Genomic DNA, 27,266 nt, shown 5'->3' on the forward strand with positions numbered 1-27,266 from the left:
CTGAGAGCTGCCCATTTGTGGCCCTTCCCATGAGACACAGAAGACTCTCCTGCCAGATCAGGGTCACAGCAACTGAGAACAATGCCGCCCGGGCAGCCCGAGCGGGCCCTGCACAGGGCAGGGGGTCTGGGAGAGCGGCAGAGGCTGCTGGGGCCTGTCCTTCCTGAACTGGGCCACTGTGGGGGGGACTTTCATCTCCTGCCTTCCCCTCGGGGCCACTGCAGCGTCCGCCTGCCTCCGTCTCTTCCCACCCCGCTCCTCCCAGGGCGGCAATTACTGCGCTAATTAGGGCGCTTTGATCATCTTTAGAAATGGCCACACTGGGGAGGGACGCTGCCAAGCAATTAGGGGCAAAGAGGCTGGGAGCTTGGGCACTTCCTCAGGGGGCGGGGCTGCAGAAGACCCTCAGACACCCCCTGCCTCCTCCCCTCCAGGAGTGTCTGCACACACACACCCCCCAACATAGCCGTAAACTCCTCAGGGAATAGAGGAGGATAGGAATACCCCCTCTTCTGCACCCTGGAGATGGGACCTGCCCACCAGGCCCCTCTGCCTGGCCCCCAGCCCAACGGTCAGCTCTTCTGGCCGGTCCAGGCCCCTTTGATGGAGCCGCAGAAACAAGGGCTCCTTTGACAGACGGAGGGGGGTGCCTCAGAGCCCAGATGATGAGACTTCAAAGGTGAGCCCACTACCCTGTTCCCTCCCCCGACCCCGGCCCCCCTCCCGCAGTCTGTCCTCTCTATAGTGCCACCCCCCCAGCCCCAGGCCCCATTTCCCCCTGTGGGCTCCTGGGAGTAAAGGGCCAGGTGAGGGACGGGCCAAGGGAAGCGGGTCATTTTGAAGTGAGAGAACGGAGTCAGATGGTGTGAGGGCCGAGAACTCAGTGCCCAGGAGGCAGGCACCGAGGATAAGCGCCTGGAGGGCGGACCCCGAGGGGGACGGAGCGCCGGGGACAGGGTCACCATGCTGCTGGCTGCGCTGCTGCTGCTGCTGCAGCCTCTCCCAGACCCACAGTCTGCCCACGGGCACCCGCTGTACGTGCGCGTGCCCCCCAGCACCCTGCAAGGTGAGCTGGTCCAAGGAGAGAGGGGTGGTCTCAGGCAGGGGGCCCCTGAGCTTGCTATCTGCACTCACAGGGCCCTTTGGCCCCTTCTGCATCCCCGTCACCCACCTCTACTGGCAGAAGGGGCCAGAAATGAGACACAGGTGGGAGAGGAAAGGGGAGACCGAGGCGGGGGAAGGGGAGGGCAGCTGGCCAAAAGGTGTGCTTTCCAGAAGGTTCTGGGTCCAGCAGGGAGGAAGGGGCCCAGGGCAGCGTCCCCTTGGCTATCTGGGCCCCAGGGTGGGCAACTCAACCCACCATGGTCATTTTGTGTCCGTAAGTCCATGTCCTGTAATATCTGCACCTTTGGGGTCCTGTTTTTCCTTCAAGGTTTTTAAGGAAAGGCCCTCCTTTTTTAAGGACTCCAGCCCAGCCCTGTTGAAATCACAAAGCTATCTCAGGCCGAGCATCCGATCCTCTCTGCTCTGAGTGCTGGGTGCCATTCCCTCCCAGGACTCCGGCCGCCCAGCCTGCCTCCCTCCCGGGTCTCCCAAGGCAGGGCTCAGGGCTGGGGCAAGGCGGACGAGCCTGGGGCTCGTCCCCAACCCTGCGTGATGGATTTGTGTCCCCCACAGCTCTGTCCGCCCAGGGGACGAAGGTGTTGCAGGCTGCCCAGAGAAATGCCCAGTGGGCAGTGAATCGGGTGGTGATGGAGATTCAGCACAGACTGCATGAGTGCCGGAGCTGTGCCAACCACACCACCCCATGCCCTGGTGAGCTTGCCCCAACTACCCCGGGGCCCCTTCTCCTGTCCACCCCATCCCTCCCTTCAGAAATCACCCCCTCTTGGGGACACACACGGACGGGGTGAGGCTGCAACCAAGAATAGGTGGGGGAGGGTCTCCCCAGGTGAAAGGGCACACCCACCAGGCTTGGGCACACAGCAGGTGCAAAGACAGGAGGGCTGGCACAGTCTGGGCTCATCTGGTGAACAGTGAGCCGTTTATGACTGCTGAAATAGACCCTTCCCTAGTAGCTCACAGGGCAAAGAACCTGCTGGCAATGCGGGAGACCTGGGTTCGATCCCTGGGTGGGGAAGATTCCCTGGAGGAGGGCATGGCAATCCACTCCGGTATTCTTGCCTGGAGTATCCCATGGACAGAGGAGCCTAGTGGGCTACAGTCCATGCGGTTGCAAGGAGTCGGAAACTGAGCGATTAACACACACACACACGCACAAACACACTACTGGGCAGGATAAGTAAGGGTGGGGTGGTTTGGGGTGCTCCCTGAGGCGGAGAGAGGGCTCAGGCCGAGCCTGGAGTGGAGAAGAGGGGAAGGGTGGCCGTGAGGCTCAGAGGTGTGTTTCTCAGCAGCACCTGGACGAACCAGGCCTCAAGCCCCCCTCCTGAAGGATTCACCTGAGCCAGGTGAGCTTGCAAAGGCTTGTGGGATAGAGGGGAGGGGAGCAGGGCTGAGGGCAGGGTGGACCCTGGAGGGGTCTCGATGATTAGGACGACCGGGACTTGTGCCTCCTGACTTGTGCCCCTTCGGCCTTTCCAGGGCCTTGTGGCGAGAGGCGCCCGGGCGCTGTCAACGTGACGCGGGCGCACGGCCGCATTGTGGGGGGCAGCGCGGCACCGCCGGGGGCCTGGCCCTGGCTGGTGAGGCTGCAGCTCGGCGGGCAGCCTCTGTGCGGCGGCGTCCTGGTGGCCGCGTCCTGGGTGCTCACGGCGGCGCACTGCTTCGCGGGGTACGTTGGGCCCCCGGCCCCGGGATCCCCAGCGCGGGGCTCCAACTCTTCCGGGGTCGTCGGGGTGGGGTGCCGCGCGCGAGGCCCGGTCTCTGCTGCCCCCTGGCGGCGGCCGTCTCTTTCCCCGCCTCGGAGTCTTCCCGGGGCGCGCTGTCCGCGGCCTCTGGCTAGCTGGGGGTTGGGGGGTACCCGTGGGCGGAGGCAGGGTCTCCAGGGGGAAGCTTCTCGCATTCCTGTCTTGCGTGTCTCGCGCCGCAGCGCCCCGAACGAGCTTCTGTGGACGGTGACGCTGGCCGAGGGGTCCCCGGGGGAACCGGCGGAGGAGGTGCAGGTGAACCGCATCGTGGCCCACCCGAAGGTGAGAGGGCAGCCCCAGGCCCTCAGACTTGGGAACAGCACCCCCAGGCCACGCCTCGTTTACACGGCGCCGCCACCCCCTCCCCAGTTTAACCCTCGGACCTTCCACAACGACCTGGCCCTGGTGCAGCTGTGGACCCCGGTGAGCCCGACGGGGGCGGCGCGCCCTGTGTGCCTGCCCCAGGAGCCCCAGGAACCCCCCGCGGGCACTCCTTGCGCCATCGCGGGCTGGGGTGCCCTCTTCGAAGGTACTAGGCAGGACAGGGCCTGGGTGAGCCACGCGGGGGCGTGGGGGAAATGGGGGTCTGGAGTGATGGAGCTTGGGAAGGCTGGCGTGGAAGGATTCTGATGCTGTCTTTGCAAAATAATGCCCATCTCGCCAAGTGGGGAAGAATCAAGGAGGGCGGTGGGCAGGGGGAACCCTAAAACAGGACCCCGGCCATCCAGGCCTGAGCCCCTTCCACGGCTTCCCTGTAGATGGGCCAGAGGCCGAGGCGGTAAGGGAGGCCCGTGTGCCCTTGCTCAGCGCCGACACCTGCAGAAGGGCCCTGGGACCAGGGCTACGCCCCAGCAGCATGCTCTGTGCGGGCTACCTGGCCGGGGGCATCGATTCGTGCCAGGTATGAGACCCGCCGGATCGGAGGGTGGTAGTGGGCCACTCCCCGGCGGCGGGACCGCCTCCTTTCCTTCTACAATTAGGCTGTCACTCAACTTCTCTGCACCTCTGTGTCCTCATCGCTAAAATGGGTACAAGAGTGGTAACCCCAGTAGAGCTCAGAGCTGCCTGTAAGGGTGTCGTTGGGGTGAGGGGAGGTGATAAGTGGGTCCACACAGTGCCCTCTCTCTTGCCTCTCTCTTGGTCCTTGCAGGGTGACTCGGGAGGCCCCCTGACCTGTTCTGAGCCTGGCCCCCGCCCCAGGGAGGTCCTGTACGGGGTCACCTCCTGGGGGGACGGATGCGGGGAGCCAGGGAAGCCTGGGGTCTACACCCGTGTGGCTGTGTTCAAGGACTGGCTCCAGGAGCAGATGAGCGGTGAGCACCTTTCCCCCCACCCCCACCCCTTGCCCAGAGTGCCCCATAACTGCCCTGGGACGAGCCCGTTTCTATTCCACCGGCCCCCAGGCTCCTGCATGGGGAAAGCCTATTTTCCTCCCGGGAGGGATTTGGGGGGCTAGGACTTAAAGCGAGGGGAAGGTGGTAAGCTAACCCCTGACGCCCCCTGCAGCCGCCCCCTTCAGCCGCGAGCCCAGCTGTAGGGAGCTTCTGACTTGGGACCCGTCGGAGGAACCGCAGACAGAGGCCGCCCCACTCTGCACCTTCTACGCCCACCTATGCCTGGGGCCCGCGGGCGCCTGTGCGCGTCTGGCGCACCAGCAGTGTCTGCAGCGCCGGCGGCGATGTGGTCAGTCCGGTTCCCGGGGCAGGGCCGAGGGGGAGCCAGGGTCTGGCCCACGTCTGACCGCCGCTCGGACTCTCGTTCCGCCCGCAGAGCTGCGCTCGCTGGCGCACACTCTCCTGGAGCTGCTGCGGGGGGCCCAGGAGCTGTTCGGCCCTCGCCTGGGGGTGCGGCGCCTGGCCCCAGCCCCGGCTCGCCCCGCTCCGTCGCTTCGGGATCCTCCCAGGCACCCCTCCCGCGAGCAGCGGCTGCACTCAGGTACCCCAAGCCCTTCGCAGCCCGGCCCCGGCCCACCCCAGCGCTGCCGCGCCGTTCCCCTAACCCTGCGTCTCCCCAGGATCGCCTCCCCGGGCTGCTGGCGCTCGGTTCTCTAAGCGGAGATCGGAGCGGCGCGGGGAAGTGAATGGTAATGACGCCCCCTACCGGCGGCCTCAAGGGGAGCCGGCCAAGGGAGGCCGCGTCCAGGAGGGGACTCTTGGGGTTGTCTGTGCTGGGATGCAGTTTCACCCCATCTGGCAGCGGTCAGACCCGCTCTCGCCCTCCCTCGCAGCAGGACGCATGATTCTTTGGGCGGGGGGCGGAACTTGTGACTTTGGGCCCGCTCCAGTGTCCATAGAGGCTGGGCTTTGTGTTACCATTTAACCCCTCTCAACTTCAGCTGCCCCATCCCAGCATGTGGAGGTCTGCCCACTGGGAGGTGTCCCGAGGTTCTGGTGGAATACCACCCCGACTCCACACTAGCGTCAGCTCTCTCTTATTCCTGAGGTCTCTCCTGCCCTGGGCTGGAGCCCTTGCGGCAGAAGCTGGCCACCCTCCAGGGCACCCACGCCTGGATCTTGCAGGTGCCCCCGGAGCGCCTGGCCATGGAATTTAATGAGGTGGGTCCCCAGGCTTCCCAGACTCCTTCACAGTGGCCTGGGAAGGCTAACCTGGGCCAGCCATGCTGGGGAGGGGAAACAGAAGGGACCCTCCCCCAACAGCCTGGGTGGAGGTGGGGGAGGGTGTCCATGGATGGAGGGACGGCTATGGGGAGGGCAGCTGAATGTGAGCTGGGTGCTGGGTGGGTGTGAAGGAGTGGAGAGGAGGTGGGAGTGGAGTGTAGGTGTGTCCAAGTGAGCAGGAAGTGTGCTGGATTAGCGGGAGGATCTGGGGACAGGGTAGCTCTGCCTGTGAGTTTCTGGGGCAAGAAGGAGGGGGACCAGGAGTGGGGTTGTGGGCCCCTGAGCTGTCTGCCTCCCTCCTCTGCAGGTCCTGGCAGATCTGGGCTCCAAGACACTGACTGGGCTCTTCCGAGCCTGGGTTTGGGCAGGCTTGGGGGACCGGCATGTGGTCTTCGGTGGCCTGGTGGGTCTGGAGCCAACCACACTGGCCCGAAGCCTTCCCAGGCTGCTGCTGCAGGCCCTGCAGGCCTTCCGCCTGGCAGCCCTGGCAGAGGCAGAGCCCGAGGGAGCCCGCAAGGGTTCAAGGCAGGGCCGAGGGCTGGGGAGGAAGGGGCGCCACCCACTCAGCCCTCATGGGCCCCCAGTCAGGTGGCCCTGAGCCGGGTCTCCACTCCACCCCGTGTCCCCCCACCCTCATCAGAAACACTGCTCCAGGGCCTGGGAGGGGATCAAGGAGCACGATGACATACCATCACTGCCAGAGTGGGGTGGGGGCAGGGGGTTAGGGCTCCATGTGTTCTCAGATGCACCACCAGAAAATCACAGCTGCTTTAATAAACATTATTTATGATCCACAAAGACCACTCTAGAGCTTCTTTAGGGTGGGACTGGGGTGGGTGGACACTGGGGCTCAAGGGGTAGGGCCCAGCCTCCAGATTCAGCTGATAGAGGTCACAAAGACACTGGAGGAAGGCTGCAAACCCTCCAGCTCAGGATATCGGTCTGCCTCCCAAGAAATGGCAGCAGCCCACCTGCCTGTCCCCGCTGCCCTGTCCATGGTTGCCAGCGCTGCCCCCAGCCTCCAGCCTCTCTGCCCAGCCCCGACCCTCACCCGTAGCTGTGGGGAGTTCCTTTGCCTTATGTCCCTCGGCTCCTGCCCCAGCCAGCCAGTCCCTGTCCCCACCCCCTCATCACCTGCCCCAGTTTCTCTGCCCTGCCGCAGAGCCTAGAGGTGTCAGATTGCATTTCCGGCTGCCTCTTTCCTTTGCACCCCCCCACGCCCCCACCCTGCACCTGTCCCTTTGGCACTCACCCACACTCCCCAGCCCTGCCGACCGGAGGGACAGACCCAAGACCCAGTCAGAGGAACAGGATGGAAGGGTCTGTGTTAACACTAGTGCTGCTGGCCGCCCTGGTCGTGTGTGGTAAGAATGGCCATCACCCTCCCCAAAGTGTCCCCATTGCATGATCTCCTCCCTCCTCGCCCGGGACACCCTCTCCCAGCATCAGGCTCACCTCCCCACTCCCACGGCCACTTTTTTTCCCTGGAGGGGCCGCCCCCCGGGGTCCCACTGCATGCCCAGCAGGACCTCAGGGCAGCGTCCTCCCTGGGCCCCTGTCCCCCACCCTCCCCAGGCAGCTGGGGCTTGAACGAGGAGGAGCGGCTGATCCGGCACCTGTTTGAGGAGAAGGCCTACAACAAGGAACTGCGGCCCGCAGCGCACAAAGAGAGCGTGGAGATCTCCCTGGCTCTCACCCTCTCCAACCTCATCTCCCTGGTGAGCGGCCCCTCCTGGCTGGTGGGGGAAGGGCAGCAGCCACAGCTTCCTGGAGGTCCAGCTGGGATGGCCATGGGGAGGAAGGTCAAGGCCCCAGCCCCAGCTCCAGTAGGTCCTCTCCCCTGGAAATGTGCTCAGACCCTCTCCATGCCCCGTACTGCCTGCAGACCTCAGGTGATGCCCCTTCCCCTCCAGTTTCAGTCCTGGGTTCTCCCCCCACCACCACCCCATTTTGCACTTTCAAGGGTGCATGTGCCCTATGACATGTGCCACATGACACTTTCAAGAGGCCATGTGCCCTATCTGCTTTTTGGCCTGTCCATCCACTCCTGACTGCTAGGGACAGGTCATCATCGTGGTCTCCCCCTGGGTGGGAGCTGGGAGAAGGCACCTGGGGAACGTGTACCGGCCTCTGGGGCACCGGCTTCCTGTTTGATTACAGAAAGAAGTCGAAGAGACCCTCACCACGAATGTGTGGATCGAGCAGGTAAGGAGAACACCCCACACAGAGCCAGCGGGTGGGAGAGAGGATGCAGGGCCCAAATTCCCCTGTGCTTGCTTCTGCTGGGGGATTCCCAGCTTGCTTCAGACACTGTCCTCCAGGACAGACTGGCCCTTGCCTCCCAAGAAACCCCAGACCCAATTGCCCTCACCAGCTACTGCCACCACAGCCCAGATAGAGCCTTAGGTGAATTAGGATCTTCATCTCAGGGAACACTGTCACAGAGGCTTGATTTTATTAGAAGACACTGTCTGCTACCTGTCAGTCGGTCTCCTATGTCCACTATGGAAACAGTCCTCCCTTAGTTGTGCAGTGCACATCCTATACAGCTGTACATGACAGACCTGAGTCCCGCTCTGTACCCATCTCCCCCAACCTCTTTTGTCCCAGCCCCAGATCCTGTCGAGTCTCCCCGGCCAGGGAAGTGGTCGGCACAGGGTGTAGGGGGGGAGTGGGGGACCCCAGACAACAGCAGAGCCCACTGCTGACATTCCTTTTGGGCTTCCAGGGCTGGACAGACAGCCGGCTGCAGTGGGATGCAGAAGACTTTGGGAACATCAGCGTCCTGCGTCTGCCCGCTGACATGGTGTGGCTCCCAGAGATTGTGCTGGAGAACAAGTTGAGCCGTAGCCCTCCTCGCCTCCCACCGCCTTCCCACCTCTACCTCCCCCAACCCTGGCCAGCACTCACTGTGGCCCTTGTCCGTGTCCCCCAGCAATGACGGCTCCTTCCAGATCTCCTATTCCTGCAACGTGCTCATCTACCCCTCGGGCTCCGTCTACTGGCTGCCACCCGCCATCTTCCGTTCTTCCTGCCCCATCTCTGTCACCTACTTCCCCTTCGACTGGCAGAACTGCTCCCTCAAGTTCAGGTGCCCCCACTTCTCTGACCGCCCCTCCCCTCCAGGGCACCCTGCCAGGGGCCGAGGGAGGCAAACACTCCCCCCGCCCAGGCAGAGGCCCCATCCCCATCCCCACCATGGCCCCAGCCAGCGGCTGAGACCCACCCTCTGCCCTCTGCCCTCTGCCCTCCCCAGTTCGCTCAAGTACACGACCAAGGAGATCACCCTGAGCCTGAAGCAGGCTGAAGAAGATGGCCGCTCTTACCCCGTGGAGTGGATCATCATCGATCCCGAGGGCTTCACAGGTGCCAGGAGCAGCAGCTCCTGGGTGGCCAGGCTCCCCTGGACACCCGCCCACAGATATAGTCACAGAGCTGCACGTGTGTGTACATACACGGGGACATGGTCACACCGGTACACAGACGTGCAGGTGGACACAGACCCTTCCCAGTCTGGACAGGGTCCCTGGGGTCGATCTGGCCGACGGATGAGGGGGTGGTTTAGTTTTCCCATCCCCAGAGGGCCCAGGGGGTGGTTGGGGCTTTGGCTGTCATCTGATGTGTGTGCCGCGTGTCTTCCACTTGGTGTGTATGCCGCCCCCTCCCAACGCCCGCCCGCCCCCATCTGTGACCAGGCTCAGACCTTTTATGGGGCCCAACCACTTGCCCCTGTCTGTCAGAAGAGACCCGCATCCAGCTCGTCCCAAGGCTGGTATATCATGGCAGGGGTAGTGATTCCTCTGACTGCTTTGTTATTCCCCAAGGCTCTTATTTGAACCACATATGGCCTCAGCTTTTATTTTTCCCAAGGAGAAAAAAAATCCATCCCAGAGGAAAACTTTGCCCTTGTAGCGTGAAATGTTCATCCCAAGCCCCAGGGAAAGACACCCACAAACAGAACATGACCCCTCCTCTGTGTCCCCACCCCTATCCCCCTTAGGACACTGCAGACAGGCCTGGCTAAGCCCCTGGGCCGGCTCAGTCCCTGCTAGCCCCCCATCCTGCACCAAGCCTCTCCTTGGCCACCTTGCCCAGCCTGACCCCAAGGCGTCCACATGTCTCCCTCAGAGAACGGGGAATGGGAGATAGTGCACCGGCCAGCCAGGGTCAACGTGGACCCCAGTGTGCCGCTGGACAGTCCTAACCGCCAGGACGTCACCTTCTACCTCATTATCCGCCGCAAACCGCTCTTCTACGTCATCAACATCCTGGTGCCCTGTGTGCTCATCTCTTTCATGATCAACCTGGTCTTCTACTTGCCAGCCGACTGTGAGCCCAGCACCCGGCACCCCCTCTTCAAGGGCCCCTAAGCTTGGCCGCCCCAGCCCTGCCCCTCAATTTCCCCGGGAGCCACTTGGCTGGGGGGCGGTCACCACTCCTGGGGTTCCCTGCCCAGGGTCCTGCATGCAGAGCACGTGGCCTGTCAGCGGAAGGGCTCTGTGTCCCTGTGGGACATCCCTTAAGCAGACAAGGCCCCAGGGAGTCCCATCCCTCTTGGACCTCGCTTCTGCCTCTCATGCTGGGCTTCCCAAAGACCCTAGGAGAACACTAGAGTCTCCTTCTGCTGGGGAGAGATTGGCTGCAGAGCCAATGGGTGGATCACAGGGTCTCTAGGAAGCCAGGGCAGGGGGCATACAATCTATACTCACCTGATTCTAGAAGGTATCATGTCACATGTCATCTGTGGTCACTTGGCTCCAGAACATTTATTATGAGCAGGGCATGGTGAGTGCCAGAGACAAATATGATCCAGCCCTGACCCTGGCAGACAGGGTGGAAAATACAGGATTGGGAGTACAGCCTGGGGGTGGTGGGGTGGGAACCAGAGCCAGGCTGTGGGGCACACTGCAGATGAAGAAGGGGCAGTGGGGCGGGGGCCCAGGGGTCTGTGACCATGAGGCCCACGCCCAGCACTTCTCAGGGGATCAGATGGGCAGGGCAGGGCGGTGCTGGGCTGGGGTCTGGGAGGACATCCTGGGGCTTCTACGCGGGGCAGGACACAGCAGATCTGTGGTCTAGGAGAGCTGAGTGGCAGGCGATTGGCTGACGAGGATGGCAAGTGTTCCTTGAGCTCTCACCCACTGCCAGGCAGAGTCGGAGCATTTAAGACATACTCTCACTCTATCCTCCCAACATTTAACAGTTGAGGAATGTGAGGCACAGAGAGGTTAGGCCGCTTGTCCAAGGTCACCTAGCAATAAGGAGAAAGATGGATGGGAACCCAAGCGCTCTAGCTCCTGAGCCCTGGGCACCATGGCATTGTGGACAGTAGTGCAGGGGTCACCGTGCGACCCTCCAGGCTCCGGGCCAGAGGTCATAGCTAAGGACAGGCTCCCGCAGGTGGTGAGAAGACATCCATGGCCATCTCGGTGCTCCTGGCCCAGTCTGTCTTCCTGCTGCTCATCTCCAAGCGGCTGCCAGCCACGTCCATGGCCATCCCCCTCATCGGCAAGTGAGCAGCCCTCCCCGACCGCCCACCCCTACCCCACCCTACCACTCCCCACCCTGGGCAGGGGCTCCAGACTGTACCTGCGCCTACAGGTTCCTGCTCTTTGGCATGGTGCTGGTGACCATGGTCGTGGTGATCTGTGTCATCGTGCTCAACATTCACTTCCGCACACCCAGCACCCACGTGCTGTCTGAGCCGGTGAAGAAGGTGAGGGCTCAGTAGCCAAAAGTTGGAATATTGTCCAGTGCCTTTCTGCAGCGGAATGCGCGAGGCGCATGCGTACACACGCACGGGCACGCGGGGGTGGTACCCGGGGGTGGTACCCGGCGGCGGTGGAGCGCATGCGTACATGCACTGCTTCTCGACTCGCCCCAGGCTGAATGTTACCCAGAAGTCAGACTTTAAAGAGACTGCAAGATTTCCTTTCTGTGAAGTTCAAGGACAGACAAAACCAGTCTTTAGTGCTAGAAGTCAGGGTGTGGTGATTCCCTCTGGGGCTGCGTAGGAATTGATGGCGGCCAGGCAGGAAAGAGGGGAGCTTCTCTGGTGGCTCAGATAAATAATCTGTGCCCACAGTGCAGGAGACCTAGGTTCGATCCCTGGGTCGGGAAGATCCCCTGGAGGAGGGCATGGCAACCCACTCCAGTATTATTGCCTGGAGAATGCCATGGACTGAGGAGCCTGGGGGGTTACAGCCCGTAGGGTCTCAAAGAGTCAAACAGGACTGAGCAGCTCACACACAACACAGGCAGGAGGGAACATCTTAGATACGTTCTTATCTGAGAGGTGTTTACACAGCGAAATGCTTCTGAAGAATTTCTCCCGGCTATACGAGGACAGTTTGTTGATTCTATTGTGTATTGGTATACCTCGATTCAAAACACAGTGAGAACTGTGGGGGCAGGGTCCCCAGGAGGGGTACTGTACTTGCCTCTTGGCCTCTGCAGGGCTGCCTGGTTGTTTGGGGACAGCTGAGGGGGGTCGTTTAGCAACTTTTCTGGTCTTAGCTCAGCAGTCAGGGCATTTTTCTGACTTTTTGTTTTTCACCCGGAATTCATTTTCAACCAATGAGTTAGTTCTTCTCTATGCTGAGTAATAAGGGAGAACTGGAAGCAACCTAAGTGTCCATCAGTTAGGGATCGGGGGGATAAATGATGGATTGGGGAACACCTTGTGGCAGCCGGGAGTGGAGCCCCGATATTTGGATGAGTGAAGGTGATCCACTTTGTATGATGGCCCCTCTGACCTGCCCAGCTCTTCCTGGAGACCCTTCCCGAGATCCTGCACATGTCCCGTCCGGCAGAGGACGGGCCCAGCCCCGGGACCCTGATCCGGAGAAGCAGCTCCCTGGGCTACATCTCCAAGGCAGAGGAGTACTTCTCGCTCAAGTCCCGAAGTGACCTCATGTTTGAGAAGCAATCAGAGCGGCATGGGCTGGCCCGGCGCCTCACCACGGCACGTGAGTCTCCAGTGGCTTGGAGTTTGGCCCATCCGTGGGACGTGGGGTAAGGGCAGGCCTCATGCCCACCTTTGGCCTGGTGTCCACAGGCCGGCCTCCAGCAGGCTCGGAGCAGGCCCAGCAGGAGCTCTTCAGTGAGCTGAAGCCAGCTGTGGATGGGGCCAACTTCATTGTCAACCACATGAAGGACCAGAACAATTACAATGAGGTGAGTAGCCACGGTGTTGCCATGTACAGGTGTTCCAGTAGTGCACTAATCAAGCATATCCTATCTTAAGGGGGCACAGCTCCCCTCTGAGATACCTGCCAACTTAGATGAAGGAGTGAATGGTGAGTGCAGATTCCAGGGCTGTAAGGGAGTGGGAGCCCCTGCTTATAACCTCATAGCAGTGTGTGTGGCCAGGCACACACTCAGGTATACATGCAAATGCATAGCTCTGCCCTGTTGGGGCCATACTCTGGACCTCCCTTAAGGTCCCTTCTTTCTCCTAGCTGCCAATCACTTTCTGTCCCTGCTCAACTCCAAGCCTGAAACTCCAGACAAAGCCAGACACTTAAAAGGCTGCCTTATATGGTTGTTCAATATTGTATGTGTGCGTATGTGCTAAGTCACTTCAGTCATGTCCGACTCTGTGATCCTATGGACGGTAGCCCTCCACAGTCTCCTCTGTCCATAGGATTCTCCAGGCAAGAATACTGGAGTGGGCTGCCATGCCCTCCTCCAAGGGATCTTCCTGACCCAAGGATCGAACCCGGGTCTCTTAGGTCTCCTGCATTGGTAGGCAGGTTCTTTACCCCTAGTGTATACAACCTGTAAAAATTCTCTCTTGAGATAGGGGCACTTTTTTCAGTTCACATACAGGCTTGTGGCAGCACTGCGTGGCTGGGGGGAGGCCATGGCCCTGCTCTCTGTCTCCTGGACAGATAGGACAACCAGCCCTGCCAGTTGCTGGGGAGCAGGGGGAGGGGCCTGGGTATTTGCTGCAGACACGCCAGCATCTCCCATCTGCTGCAAGCCGGAGGTAGCCCCCACAGCTATGCCAAGGCCGTGCGTCTGTCACCAGGCCCCAGCTTGGGGTGGGAGTCTGTGGTCTGGGGGCCCTTCTCACCCCACTATCTCTTACCCTTGGCCCCAGGAGAAGGACTGCTGGAACCGGGTTGCTCGCACCGTGGACCGACTCTGCCTGTTCGTGGTGACACCCATCATGGTGGTGGGCACAGCCTGGATCTTCCTGCAGGGCGCCTACAACCAGCCTCCGCCCCAGCCTTTCCCTGGGGACCCCTTCTCCTACCTCGAGAAGGACAAGCGCTTCATCTAGAGCCCCTGGCCCAGCCCAGCAACCAAGGCCGTTTCTGGGCGTAGCGGGGAGGGGGTTGGCCTGAAAGGGATGGGCCTGCAGGGGGTCGGGGTGGGGCGGGTAGCTGTGTGGATAGGGGCCTCTGAGAGACCACCAGCTCTTCCTGGGGTGGCTGTATCTTGGCCCTGAGACCCGAGCCCAGTTGGTCCTTGCAAGGCTGGGGCAGAGACAGCTGAGGTCCAGGATTAGAGGGGAGCCCATGTCTCAACGGTGGTTCTTTTGCAAATAAAACCAGGACCCCCTGCAGAAGGTCTGAGCGTGGACATTGGCTGGGGGTGGGGCAAGGTGACTTGTGGGGAGGCAGGGGGCTGGCTTGGGCTTCCCAGGTGGCGCTAGTGATTAAGAACCAGCCTGCCAGTGCAGGAGATGCAAGAGGCGTGAGTTAATCCCTGGGCTGGGAAGATCCTCTGGAAAAGGGCATGGCAGCCTACTCCAGGATTCTTGCCTAGAAAATCCCCATGGACAGGGGAGCCTGGCAGGCTACAGTCCATAGGGTTGCAAACAGTCAGACAGGACTGAGCAACTTAGCACATATGCCCGCAGTGGGCTGGCTTAGGGACCAGGAAGTTTGCACTGGAGCCGGCCTATTGGACCATTCTGTGAGGGGTCAGAGAGACAGAGGCATCTTCTAGCCTCCCCCTCCCCCTGGTGGGGGGTGGAGCAGGTGGGATCCTGGACCTTTCCTCCCCTGCTCCTCCAGCACCCCCCTTGCCAACCCCTAAGCCTTGGGCATCTGAGGCCCCACCTGGAGCCGAGTTTGGGGCTGCTTCTGTTTCCAGGTATTCTAAGGAAGGAGTTTCTTGGCAGGCTCGGGAGCCTCAGGACTGCAGAATGGCCTTCCCCAGGCTTTTAAGCCTCCGCCACTCTCTCTGGGTCCCTCTGGGAAGCTGAGGGTGGGGGTGGAAAGGTCAGGTTCAGCATCCACAGAAGCCGGAGGTCAGCCTGTCCAGCTCAGGTCAGACACACCATCTGAAAGCCTCGGGACTCAGCTATCGCCCCAGGGACGGGGGCTTATTCCTCCTCCCAAAGTAGGGTTGTCAAGGTAAGACTTGGGACGTACATATACTAAAAAAAAAAGATGATTCATTGTCTACCTGAAATTCAAATTTAACTAGGAACACTGTATTTTATTTTGCTACATCTGACTAAATCTGACAACTCTACCCCAAAGGAAGCCCCCACCAATCCTATCCCAAGGGCCAAATTCTTTGAGGATGTGGTTCTGTGTGGTCACCTACCTCCAGGGTGGCCCGGGGACCCCCACCTCCTAGTACTCACACCTTGTGTGGCGCCTCCCGCACGGTGCTGAGATTGGTCTCTGCGACCCGTAGACTGAGGCGGAAGTGATAGGGTGTCACTTCTGAGGGTACATAGTGAAAGACATCACAGCACATTCTCGCTTGCTTGCTCTTACACCCTCACTCATGGTCAGCTAGCTCTCTGACTTTGGGGAAGACGGCTGGCATGATGAGCAGCCCCGTGGAGAGGTCCACGTGGCAAGGAACTGAGGCCTCCAGCCAACAGCCTTGTGAGTGACTCGGAAGTGGATCCTCTGGCCGAGGGGGCCTCTTCGGTCACAGTGGAGCCTTCAGATGAACCCGAAAGTCTCTGAGCCAGAACCACCCACTCAACTGCTCCTGGATTCCTGACCCTCAGAAACTGTGTGAGACAGTAAACGTCTGTAGTGTCGAGAGACAACGTTTGGGGGTTGTTCATTACGCTAGCAGTGTGACCTTGGGCCAACCACCCCTCACCTCTCAGCTGCAGATTTCTTATCTGCAAAGTGTGTCTTAAGTCTGGCTCATGAGGTGTTCTGAAGATCAAATTTGCTAGTAGGAGTCATGTTACATGTGTCCTGCAAATTTAAGCGGTGGCTATTTATCTCATTCCTCATTTGTGGGCCTCAGTCACTGAGAACGGGCCCCTGGGAGCTCACAGGGGCCTTCTACATCCAGGCCTGGCGTGGTGACTGAGAGGGGACTGAGGCAGGTTGGAAAACCTGATTCTTCACCTCCTTGATGTGCAGGCTTGAGACTCACAGCTGAGCCCACAGCTGAGAGGGAATCAGTGACCTCATGAGCTCAGGTATATAGAAGGAAAGATGTTTAATCTTTCCATGGAACTGAGAAGAAGAGAAATCATTTTAAATCAAAACTGACCCTACTTACTTCTGCTGTCCAATACGAACCTTCCAAAAATTCAAGGTACACATCTTTAGTTTTTTTCCCCCTCTCAATAGGAAAAGTAGCTTAGACTTACACCTTTCAGATGAGCAGGGAGTCTGGGTCTTCCCTGGAGTTGGCCACCAACTCGGGAAGGGTCTCTGTCTCACTCAGAGAGATGCTTAAGTAGTGTATGTGTGCTCAATCATGTCTGCCTCTGTGACCTGATGGACTGCAGCCCTCCAGGCTCCTCTGTCCATGGTAATTCTCCAGGCAAGAATACTGGAGTGAGTTGCCAGTCCAGAGGATCTTCCCAACCTAGGGACCGAACCCGTCTCTGGCGTCTCTTGCATTGCAGGCAATGCTTTACCACTGAGCCACCTGGGAAGCCCACGCAGAGATGTGTGAGGGTGGAAAGGCTGAAACCAGATCCCTCGACCACTGTTGTTGCTTCTCTTTGCCACATGGTGGCTCTGTTTGCAGCAAGTCTTACACAATCCAATAGCAAGGCTTCAGTGTGTCAAGCCTGCTCAGATGCCTGGCTATAACCTTCTAGAGGAGAAGTTAAGTGAAAGTCGTTCAGTCATGTCCGACTCTTTGCGACCCCATGGACTATATAATATGTGAATTCTCCAGGCCAGAGTACTGGAGTGGGTTGCCTTCCCAACCCAGGGATCGAACCCAGGTCTCCCACATTGCAGGCGGATTCTTTACCAGCTGAGCCACAACCCTCAAATGCCCCTCCCGACTAAGGATGCCTCTTGAGCAGGTTCCCAGGGTCACAGTGGGTCCCCCAACAACACCCACTCGCCCAGTACTCCAGCCCCAGGGTGCTGTCAGGACTGGTTTACCCTCCAGGTGACATGGAACCCCATCTCCTTCCCTCCCCAGGAAGTGGCACCCATAGGAGACCAGCTTCCCATGAAGCCAGAGGGAGTCCCTACGCACTTTCCCCAGGCCAGCACAGCTACCCACCCCTCTCTCAAAGGGCGATAAATCCATCAGGAAAATGTGCCGGCCTGTGCCGGAACAGAAAATCCCCAAGACTCATGGTTTAAACATCAAGGTTTCCTCTTTCTCATATGGGAAGAATCTTGAGACAGCAGCTGCTTCCCCATCTCAGCTGCCCCACAAAGCTATGATGGACCCGGCTCTGTGCTCTCTGCCCAGCCCTCTCTCCTTCACGTGCTGATTTTGTCCTCCAGCCTGAAGCCTCAGGTAGCACCTTGACTGCCACAGCTCCATATTTCACATCATCTTCAAGGCAGGAAAGGGGTCAGCCTTTTCTGACCCTTTTAACAGGAAGAAAAAGCTGAAACCGCTCAGCTGACTTCAGCAGACACCCCATTGGTCAAGAGGTCATCACATGGCTGCCCCACCTGCAAAGGAGCCTGGAAAATGAACATTTTGCATTTCAGGCCTCTGGAGGAGTAGGTGGCAGAGTTGTTAGACAGCGAGTGAGGACTACAAGAGGCTTTCTCTTAATGGGTTCCAAGCTGTTGTTCCCTGATCCTGGGAAAGATTGAAGGCAGGAGGAGAAGGGGACGACAGAGGATGAGATGGCTAGATGGCATCACCGACTCAATGGACATGAGTTTGAGTAAACTCCGGGAGTTGATGATAGACAGGGAGGCCTGGCATGCTGCAGCCCATGGGGTCGCAAAGAGTCGGACACGACTGAGCGACTGAACTGAAGCTGTTGTTGTTTAATCTCTAAGTTATGTCTGCTTATTTGCAACCCCATGGACTGTGGCCCGCCAAGATCCTCTGTCCATGAGATTTCCAAGGTAAGAATACTGGAGTGGGTTGCCATTTCCTTCTCCAAGGGATCTTCCTGACCCAGGGATTGAACCCAAGTCTCCTGCACTGGCAGGTGAGTTCTTTACCACTGAGCTGCCAGGGAAGTCCAATGGTTCCCATACCCTGACCTTAACACATCCAGGGCAGAAACTGCCACTCCTCAGAGATGCCACAAGATCACCAAGGAGACCTCCCAGAGCCGAGAGAAGGGAAGAAACCAGGAGTTAAAATCTGCATCCAGAAGAAGGAGGTACAGTTCCTACCAGAAGGAAGTCACTCTCCAGAGTGTTCCTTTTCCTTCCCAGACACTTGTAGAGAAGAAAGTCAGAAGTGTCAAGAATCAGCTGACCATCTATGCCTGGGGGTGGTGGAGGAGGGTGGGCAGTAGGTGGTCCATGATTATGGGGAAGAAGCCATTAATGATCTTTGGCAAAGCATCATCTTGGAGGTGAGCAGAGAGGAGGAGGTGGGCTTCCCAGGTGGTACTAGTGGTAAAGAACCCGCCTGCCAATGCAGGAGACCTAAGAGACATGGATTCGATCCCTGGGTCGGGAAGATCCCCTGGAGAAAAGGCACGACAACCCACTCCGGTATTCTTGCCTGGAGAATCCCATGGACAGAGGAGCTTGGGGGGCTACAGTCCATAGGATCACAGAGTCAGACATGACTGTAGCAACTTAGCACAGCACAGAGAAGAGGAGAGGTACTGCTTTGCAAAACAGGTGATGGAATTGAGTCTGGGGGGGGCCGGGGGCAAAGTGGGGAAAAGGAGCCATTGGCTTGGTAAACTCCAGGGAAAGTGGGCTACACACCTAGATGCGTGGTGAGAGGGAAGCTTTTCAGGTTGGGGGCAGGGTCGTCCAGGAAAACCGAGCGCAGGGCCCAGAGCAGGACCAAATGAGAGATCGAGGTAGTTCAGGGAAGGCAGGGGCAACTGCTGTTACTCCCCAACCCCAAAGTCCTGGCAAGGACAGGAGGGCCTTGTGGCCCGATGCAGGGGGCTGGGGTCTGAGCCAACCTCACCTGGATCTCCAAGGACGGGGCACGTGGGCTGACTTCTGCTTCACAGTCACACATTGAAATGGCCAAAGACGCCGTTCACTCAGGGGGAGGGAGACACATCCTCTGATGGTGCCTTCTCTCCAGCTCTCAGAGACCTCCCCCACCCTTCCCCCAGCGTGCATAAGGGTGGGCGGCACGTCTGGGAACCTGCCCACCTACTGGGTCATGCTGAGCTGTCTGCTGGGAATAGCCGGTCAGAAGACAGGTGGTCACTGGCAGCAGGGCCCTCGGTGCCTAGATCAGCCTCAGCCCGCCCTCCCGCTGACCACAATCCACAGTGTGGATGGGGCTGGTTTTCTGGCTCCTCTTGGTTGGTTGGTTAAGTCGCTAAGTCATGTCTGACTCTAGTGGACCCCATGGATTGTAGCCCGCTAGGCTCCTCTGTCCATGGGGATTCTCCAGGCAAGAATACTGGAGTGGGTTGCCATTTCCTCCTCCAGGGGATCTTCCCCACCCAGGGATCGAACCCAGGTCTCCTGCATTGCAGGCAGATTCTTTACCGACTGAGCTATAAGGGAAGCCCTTTTGGGCCCTCTGGGTCACCTCATCAGACTCTACAGGGGCCACCGCCTTCATCCTGCCTGCCCCCACCTTGGACCATGAGTTCCCAGGAGCAGTTCAGGCTTATCCCTGGGTCCCCCTGGCCTCGCTATGTCCCCCCACAAGCTGGGGACTCCATGAATGGATGATTTCACAGATGCTGAGGCCCCACTAAGGAGCCCCTACTCAGGAACTGTCCTATTTCTTAGGGCCTGCATCCCAAATCGTCCTTGGTCCCCCTTCCTTTAAAGTTCACCAGACCTGAGTTCCCTGCCTCAGAGACTGGGGGACCCCAAAACCTGGTGCTCTCATTTATGTTCAGGTTTGGGGACCTCAACCATGTGACACAGAAACTCAAGCACCAAACATGTTTACCCATGGGCCTTCCCACCTCCCCAGATCCTGACCAAGCTGGAGGGAGCAGGAGGAGGGAGCACCGATCAGGACCCTTCCTCAGCGCTCCGCCTTTCTGTCCCATGCTCATCTATCCCCAGCTGTGTCCTCAGCCCCCAGCCGGAACAAGGACAGAGGACTGGGTCAACTGAGCCTGAGAGTGGGGACGGAGGCCGGACGGTCTGGGCAGATGGAGCCCCTCTGTCCTCCCCAGCCTGGGTAATCTGAGCCCGGCATTGTGTCCACCCGGGGACAGCTGACAGCGCTGTGGTCAGACAGCTGGCGGGGTTGGGCTGGGCTGGCCAGGGTGGCTTGGGGTGGGAGAATGTGGGCTGTTACATGAGCCCTGGAGGCTGCACCCCCAGCCCCGGGGGGGAACTGCAGTCCCACCCCGTCCCTACGGAGAACTGTGGCACCATGTGCGGGGGCCAGAGGCCACTGTTCCTTCTGCCGCTGCTAGCTGTCTGCTTGGGTGTGGACACAGCGGGTCCTCCTGGGGAGGCCGGGACCAGGAGCCCAAGGACTCAGGGGATGGAGGGTCTGGGGAGGGGTGCTACCGAGGCCTGTCCCCCACCCCCCAACTCTCCACTTCTCCATGTCCCCTGCTCCCGTGGCCCGCCCCCGCCCTGATCTGCCCCAGAGGCCGTGTCCCAGGCTCTCACCGCTGTTTGCTCCAGGGGCCAAGGGCCGGAACCAGGAGGAGCGTCTGCTCGGGGACCTGATGCAAGGCTACAACCCCCACCTGAGACCTGCTGAGCACGATTCGGACGTGGTCAACGTCAGCCTGAAGCTCACGCTTACCAACCTCATCTCCCTGGTGAGCACAGGCCTGTGTGTGTGTGTTGGGGGTGGGGGCAGGGATGGCAGCCCACTGCTCCCCCGGGACCCCGCTGGGGAGTGAAGGGGTGGCTCCAGCAGGCAGGAACAGGCAGGGCCCACAGGGGAGAGAGAGAGGGCTTGGGCAGCCCACCAGGGAGCTGGCCAACTCCCATGGGGGCTGCCCAAGAGGCTGGGGTCTTCTAGGGACGTCTGGGGAGTCAGTCCATGATGGGGACTTTGTCCTCTGTTCTGCACCCCTAGAATGAGCGAGAGGAGGCCCTCACCACCAACGTCTGGATAGAAATGGTAAGAAGCTGCTAGACTGCCCTCCTCCTTCCATCAGCTCCACTCTAGGCCCCCGAGGCCCCTTAGAGCTGCCTGTTTCCCTCTCACCCCATCCTGCCTCTTCTGCGTTCCCTGCCCTGGGAGGGGGCCCGGGTCCTGGGGGCAGGATGGGGTCTGGCAGCCCCTCCCCCTGCAGCAGTGGTGTGACTACCGGCTTCGCTGGGACCCTCGAGACTACGGCGGCCTGTGGGTGCTTCGGGTGCCATCCACCATGGTGTGGCGGCCAGACATCGTGCTGGAGAACAAGTGAGGAGGGGGCCCGGGCAGGGCAGGGCCCACAGGACAAGGGGGCCTCCGGGAAAGAGACAGGTGAACAGAGGGTGCAGCTGGGGCCCCTGAGGGCGCCAGGGCATGGGGACTGAGGGTGGGGCCCGGGAACCAGCAGCACTGATCCAACCCCGGCTCCACCACCTCAGGGCTGGGGCGCCTGGGTGGCTGCTCTCCCCACTACCGTGGGTACAAGGACAGCTCCCTCGGGAGGCACAGGACAAGCGGGGAGCTTAACCACTGTTGGTCGTGGTCATGACCCGTATGGAGGAGAGCTGGGGTGGGTGTTGTAGGGTGGGTGTTGTGGGAGGTTGTTGGAGGAGGCAGTGGTCCCCGAGGCTGGGGTAGCGGGGGACCAGGCAGGGGCATGGTGGCTGGGAAGGGCTGGTGTCCCGGGGCCCCATCCACTCGGGGCAGAGGACTGGTCAGGGTTGTGGGGGGGGGGGTGTCTCAGTCTAGCAGGGACTGTCGGGGCGCGGGCCCCCAGCCCCACACCCTGGCCTGTCCGCAGCGTGGACGGCGTGTTCGAGGTGGCCCTCTACTGCAACGTGCTCGTGTCTCCCGATGGCTGTGTGTACTGGCTGCCGCCGGCCATCTTCCGCTCCTCCTGCCCCGTCTCTGTCACCTTCTTCCCCTTCGACTGGCAGAACTGCTCCCTCATCTTCCAGTGAGGAGACCCACGCATGGGGGTGGGGGGTTCTCCGAGCGGATCAAAGAGGGGTCCTGGCCAGGTGGGGATCTGAGGCTTCCGGCCAGGGGTGGGGAGCCGGGCTCCACCTCTCTGGGGCCCAGACATCTGGAGATGCCCACGACCCTCCCTGCTAAGCCCCAGACCCCTCACTCATTCTCCTTCACTGCCTCAGTTTCCCCGCCAAAGACAGCCATCAGGGACTGCCGTGGGTGGGCGAGAAGGCACATGCATGCCCATGACACATGTGCACAGACCCATGCACACACACTTTAGATCACTGCACCCTCAGACCCACGGAGAGGCCAGGGCTATCTCAGTGTCCTCCTCCATCAATGGGGGGACGGCGGTCTGTGGGAGGGGTTCCCTATATTTTAGAGAAGCAGCCTTTTTTTTTTTTTTTTAAATAAGGGAACCTATCGGGAGATCCTCTTCAGTAAAAACAGATCAGAGAGGTATAGGCTGTATTTCCTGTTCTCACCATCGGCCCCTTGTGCCCTGGAGGCAACGGAAGGAAGGGACCCCAGATAGCCCTCGGCTCTGGCTGCAACCTCCTGGTCCTTAAAATCTATAGTTTCCCCAGACTTCGAAAACCGGACTCCCTGCCCCGCCCCGCCCTGCCCCGCCCCATCTCATGCCAAGGCTTTGTGAAGAGCTCAGAAATTCTTGACTGTGCTTTTTGAGGCAAAACTGCCCACAGTTGCCCTCAGGAGATGGTCTGTGTGACTTCCTGGGTGAATCTACACACACTCCAATTTATCCTCTTTCCCACCCCCATCTCCCAGGTCCCAGACCTACAGCACCAATGAGATCAATTTGCAGCTGAGCCAGGAAGACGGTCAGACCATCGAATGGATTTTCATCGACCCCGAGGCCTTCACAGGTAATGGCCATCCAAGGTCCATGCAGGACCTGGCTGTGGGGGCGGAGCCAGACCGAGACCACGCCCCCCTCGGTGTCACTCAAGGTGAAAGCTCCCATAAACCATAAAATGCATGTCATTTAAAGGCCCAGCAAAGCTGATCTTCCTCACTGATAGTGACTCTGGTTTTGGTGGGAGGGGCGTCAAGCATCCTTCCCCGCACAGTGCTGCTCCTGTGGGCACTGGGTTCCGTGGGCTGCCGGGATCAGCTCGCCCCCAGTCCCTGTGCCCACCCCCGCCTGCTGCCTGCAGAAAATGGGGAGTGGGCCATCCGGCACCGGCCAGCCAAGATGCTGCTGGACGAGGCGGCCCCAGCCGAGGAGGCAGGCCACCAGAAGGTCGTCTTCTACCTGCTCATCCAGCGCAAGCCCCTCTTCTATGTCATCAACATCATCGCGCCCTGTGTCCTCATCTCCTCCGTAGCCATCCTCATCTACTTCCTTCCTGCCAAGGGTACCTAGTGTTGGTGGGAGGGGGGCGATGGCCCGGCCAGCGGCACAGGGAGCAGGGAGGACAGAATGGCACTATGACTTGGCACCAGGGTCATGGACTCCTTGTGGGGAGGGGACTGCCCCATGGTGGGGAGGTTGAGATCCGCTCTGAGGGCCTCTTGGTCATGGGCAGCGGGGGGCCAGAAGTGTACCGTCGCCATCAACGTGCTCCTGGCCCAGACCGTCTTCCTCTTCCTCGTGGCCAAGAAGGTGCCCGAGACCTCCCAGGCGGTGCCACTCATCAGCAAGTAAGGCTGGCTCTCATGCTTGAGCCCACTTCCTTTCCTCCGTTCTCATGAACACAGGGTACTGCCCTCTTGCCACTCCCTACAATCCTCAATCCCAGGGATGTGGGGGAGTCAGCCACTAGAGGGGTGGGACTGGTATCTGGAGATGAAGCAACCAGCCCCACCACCTGCCTATCCCGCCCTGCAGGTACCTGACCTTCCTCCTGGTGGTGACCATCCTCATTGTCGTGAACGCTGTGGTCGTACTCAACGTGTCTTTGCGGTCCCCCCACACACACTCCATGGCCCGAGGGGTCCGCAAGGCAAGCTCCCTACCCTTGCCTACTTCAGCCTCTTCCTGCCCTGTCTGTTCACATGCCCCTACTGGCCCTGGGCACATTCCTCACCCACCAAGTTCAGCAACAGACCAGCCCCATGTGTATCTTGAACATGCCCAGATGGATCAAGAATAATATAGTGCTTACTCTGTGGGAGGCATATTACGTATACTAACTTATTTAACCTTCCTAAGACTTCTGTGAAATGGGTATTGGTCTCATCTCCCATTTATACATGAGACAACTGAGGCACAGAGAGGTTAAGTATCCCAGACGAGGTTGCACAGCAAGAAAGTGGAGGAGGCAGGATTCTGCCCGGGCCGAGTGGCTCCAGTGCCTGTGTGAGCTGCGGCCCACCTGCAGCAGTCAGCCGGGACCCTTGTTACAAAGGCAGATTCCCAGGCCTGCCCCAGACATCCTGGGTCAGAGGTGGGGCCCAGGAACCTGTGTTCATGACAAGTGTCCTGGTGATTCTGATGTGGACAAAAGTTTGGGGGCTCCAGGTCAGTGTCTGGCTCAGGACAGGTAAGCCGTAGCAGGGCCAAGCCACTGCCCCTGCCAGGCTGCCTCGGGCCCCCATCACGTGAACTCTTTGTGCCAATTGTTACCTTCTGCTCCCAAGCCCGGTCACCCAGGAAGTTCTGCTATCCACTAGGCTAAGCCGCGCACATCTCTCCAGGTGTTCCTGCGGCTCTTGCCCCAGCTGTTACGGATGCACGTTCGCCCACTGGCCCCAGTGGCTGTGCAGGATGCCCACCCCCGTCTACAGAATGGTTCCTCCTCAGGGTGGCCAATCACAGCTGGGGAGGAGGTGGCCCTCTGCCTGCCCCGCAGTGAGCTTCTTTTCCGGCAGCGCCAGCGCAATGGGCTGGTGAGGGCAGCGCTGGAGAAGCTTGGTAAGGCAGGGGGTGTGATGGACAGGAAGGGTCATCTGTTGACCAAGGTGCCAGGCACAGTGGATGAGGGGTCGGCAAACGTCCAGGTTGGGAAGAGAGGGGCTGGGGTCCCTAAGAAAGTGGGGGCCACTTTTTCAGACTGTTCCTCCCCCATTCTACTCCCAAACCTTACCCTTCCTCATCAACAGAGAAAGGCCCAGAGTCAGGGCAGAGCCCAGAATGGTGTGGCAGCCTGAAGCAGGCCGCCCCGGCCATCCAGGCCTGCGTGGAGGCCTGCAACCTCATTGCCCGTGCCCGGCACCAGCAGACTCACTTTGACAGTGTAAGTCAGCAGGGGGTGGGGTAGGGTTTGCACACCTGGTGTGCAAACTTGAACCTGAGATGGGGGCAGGATGAGTGGGGTGGCCATGGTATGGCAATGGCATGGAAAAAGTGGAATTGGGAATGGCGCCATGGGACCATGGAGAAAGCCAGGGTCAGACCTGAAGTAGGTGAGAAGGGCTCAAGGAAATGAAGAGCAGAAGCCTGCTGGGTGGCTAAGGATGCTCCAGAGATCCAGCCTTGGTGTCACCTCTGGTCACCTCTTACCCTGCCTTCCACCCTCAGGGGAACAAGGAGTGGTTCCTGGTGGGCCGAGTGCTGGATCGAGTCTGCTTCCTGGCCATGCTCTCGCTCTTTGTCTGTGGCACTGCTGGCATCTTCCTCATGGCCCACTACAACCGAGTACCTGCCCTGCCTTTTCCTGGGGACCCCCGCTCCTATCTGCCCTCATCTGACTGAGCTGACCAATTGCTGCTAGCCACGTGGAGTCTTATCAGCTGTTTTCTGCTCCTGAGGTCATGAGTATACTATTTGGGAAACACTCTTGGGGGATATGTGAGAAAAGCTGGGGAAATAAAGAGACAGAGCTGGAACCCCAGAGTGGTTGGGGCTGGGATGTGGGCAGAGTGCAGTAGTGGAATCAGCATGCACGTGGCACTGGCTTGCTTGTCCTGGCATTGCCCTCACTTCAGCAAAGTGTTGTCAACTCCCATCACTTCTGAAACCCTAAGGACTCTGTTTATCCTATCCCCAGCTAGACAAGTTCCTAGCCCTCCAGGCCTGGGCCTCTCTTCCCTTTTGCAAGTTCCCTGCAGCTTCTTAAAGGAGGGGAGTCATGAGAGAAGTGAAGAGTGGCAGCCAATGCTCTCTTGAAAGGGAGGCAGCCCACTTCAGGTGGCATCTGCCTGCTTTATGGGGGCTGTAGGCATCAAACATTTTATGAGTTTTATTCTCTTTTTTTCATTCTCAAAAGCTCCTCATAGCATTACAGATAAGCAAGAGTCACTATTCCCCTGTGTTTAGGTTGGGCAAATTGGGGCCTAGAGTAAGAGGGGCTTGCCAGAACAATGGTGGATAAATAAGGTTTGGAGTTCAGAATTCCCAACTCTGACCCAATCTTAGATATTCTATGAAAGTTCTATGGCTTGGAAAATGGACCCCTCTTCTTTCTCTTCTCAAAGGCCAGGGAATTTGCACTGGTCTGAAGGGATGGTTAAGACAAGAAAGAGCTAGGGAGGGAAGTAGGGAGCCTGAGAGGAGACCCTGACCAGCCTCCCTTGGCCCTAGTTAGGAAACAAGGAGGCTAGCTGGTCTTTGGGGAAGGCCATGCTTTTAGAGTATGGCTGGAGCCTGAGCCCTGAGTTCTACTGGTGACAAGACACGAGCACATTTGTGCTTCCTGAAATTGTGTCTTCATCTGTAAATATGGGCACAGATATCAGTTCCTATCTACCTTCATCACAGGATCAAAGGTGCCGATGAAGATTAAAAAAATGTTACAGTATCCTGACAACGGGACATTGTTGGGGGGCGGGGAGCAAGACCCCGGAAATAGCCAGGGTTGCTGGCTTTCGAAATCACTCATCAGCAGGTTCATTGCATTTACTCCAGAGCGTGTGTGTGCGCTGCACGCACTGCTGTGTATTTGGAGCAGCAGGTAATTCGATGATGAAGGGACCACTGCTGGTTCCTGTAAGCCTCTTACAAGCTCAGCCACCTGGGGTGAGTCTCTCACCCTCTCTGCCTCGGAAGGTGGAGAGGAGCTCTGTAGCTCCTGGCACAAGTAAGCAAAGATGAACAATCGCTACCGTTTATTGAGGGCAACTTTGTGTAGAGCCTGACACTGATTATCTCGATCAATCCACAAGGCAACGTGAAGATACGGGTAGTATATCAAAGGACGGCCAGTACCAAAGAAACAGCGTCAGGGAGGTTAGGAGAGAGTCCAGGATCGCGCAGCTCCACTGCAGGTGGAGTCGGGATTTTTAGCAAGAGCCGGCTCCCTCAGCGACTCGGAGCTGCCCTTCTCGGAGCCCGCCTCGGGAGGCGGTCAGGACGCCCTCGGCTAAGCAGAGCGGGCGGCAGGCAGGAACAAGGACCGGCACAGGAACCGAGACCCGACTTCACGCCACACAGGCGCCAAACCTGAGCGCCTCAGCTCAGGAGGAAAGCGTCCCGGGA

At 59.4% G+C, this 27,266-nt stretch overlaps 3 protein-coding genes across 4 annotated transcripts; all 3 read left to right on the forward strand.

The window, feature by feature from the left end:
- Nucleotides 1-842: 842 nt before the first annotated feature.
- On the forward strand, nucleotides 843-6,653 carry PRSS56 (serine protease 56). The gene is made up of 13 exons (XM_024979473.2): nucleotides 843-1,066; nucleotides 1,678-1,788; nucleotides 2,418-2,471; nucleotides 2,605-2,794; nucleotides 3,053-3,152; nucleotides 3,240-3,399; nucleotides 3,629-3,771; nucleotides 4,021-4,183; nucleotides 4,377-4,553; nucleotides 4,641-4,805; nucleotides 4,885-4,953; nucleotides 5,313-5,425; nucleotides 5,796-6,653. Exons 1-13 carry the CDS (start codon nucleotides 964-966, stop codon nucleotides 6,084-6,086), a joined length of 1,839 nt encoding a protein of 612 aa, XP_024835241.1. The 5' UTR covers nucleotides 843-963; the 3' UTR covers nucleotides 6,087-6,653.
- Nucleotides 6,654-6,800: 147 nt separating this feature from the next.
- On the forward strand, nucleotides 6,801-14,063 carry CHRND (cholinergic receptor nicotinic delta subunit). 2 transcript variants are annotated; one of them, NM_174271.1, is given in 12 exon segments: nucleotides 6,801-6,852; nucleotides 7,064-7,206; nucleotides 7,649-7,693; nucleotides 8,217-8,326; nucleotides 8,424-8,579; nucleotides 8,745-8,854; nucleotides 9,617-9,817; nucleotides 10,889-11,000; nucleotides 11,090-11,204; nucleotides 12,252-12,456; nucleotides 12,546-12,664; nucleotides 13,593-14,059. In NM_174271.1, coding segments are annotated over 12 exon segments (1,551 nt in total). In that variant the 3' UTR covers nucleotides 13,776-14,059.
- A 6,084-nt stretch (nucleotides 14,064-20,147) lies between these two features.
- CHRNG (cholinergic receptor nicotinic gamma subunit) lies at nucleotides 20,148-25,676 on the forward strand. Its single transcript, NM_174273.2, is given in 12 exon segments — nucleotides 20,148-20,243; nucleotides 20,449-20,588; nucleotides 20,852-20,896; nucleotides 21,072-21,181; nucleotides 21,714-21,869; nucleotides 22,676-22,773; nucleotides 23,065-23,265; nucleotides 23,437-23,551; nucleotides 23,739-23,853; nucleotides 24,548-24,764; nucleotides 24,953-25,086; nucleotides 25,371-25,676. Coding segments are annotated over 12 exon segments (1,560 nt in total). The 5' UTR covers nucleotides 20,148-20,188; the 3' UTR covers nucleotides 25,545-25,676.
- Nucleotides 25,677-27,266: the final 1,590 nt, after the last annotated feature.

This window comes from Bos taurus, chromosome 2 (genome assembly GCF_002263795.3).
Source record: "Bos taurus isolate L1 Dominette 01449 registration number 42190680 breed Hereford chromosome 2, ARS-UCD2.0, whole genome shotgun sequence".
Lineage (NCBI taxonomy): Eukaryota > Metazoa > Chordata > Mammalia > Artiodactyla > Bovidae > Bos > Bos taurus.

Excerpts from the sequence above, each read along its gene's own strand:
- PRSS56 (XM_024979473.2), top strand. The coding sequence starts at position 964 with ATGCTGCTGGCTGCGCTGCTGCTGCTGCTGCAGCCTCTCCCAGACCCA. Across the intron at positions 2,795-3,052 it reads GCGGCGCACTGCTTCGCGGG|CGCCCCGAACGAGCTTCTGT; the intron begins GTACGTTGGGCC and ends CTCGCGCCGCAG. Across the intron at positions 4,554-4,640 it reads GCAGCGCCGGCGGCGATGTG|AGCTGCGCTCGCTGGCGCAC; the intron begins GTCAGTCCGGTT and ends TTCCGCCCGCAG.
- CHRND (XM_005202890.2), top strand. Across the intron at positions 11,001-11,089 it reads GCCATCCCCCTCATCGGCAA|GTTCCTGCTCTTTGGCATGG; the intron begins GTGAGCAGCCCT and ends CTGCGCCTACAG. Across the intron at positions 12,665-13,592 it reads ACCAGAACAATTACAATGAG|GAGAAGGACTGCTGGAACCG; the intron begins GTGAGTAGCCAC and ends CCTTGGCCCCAG.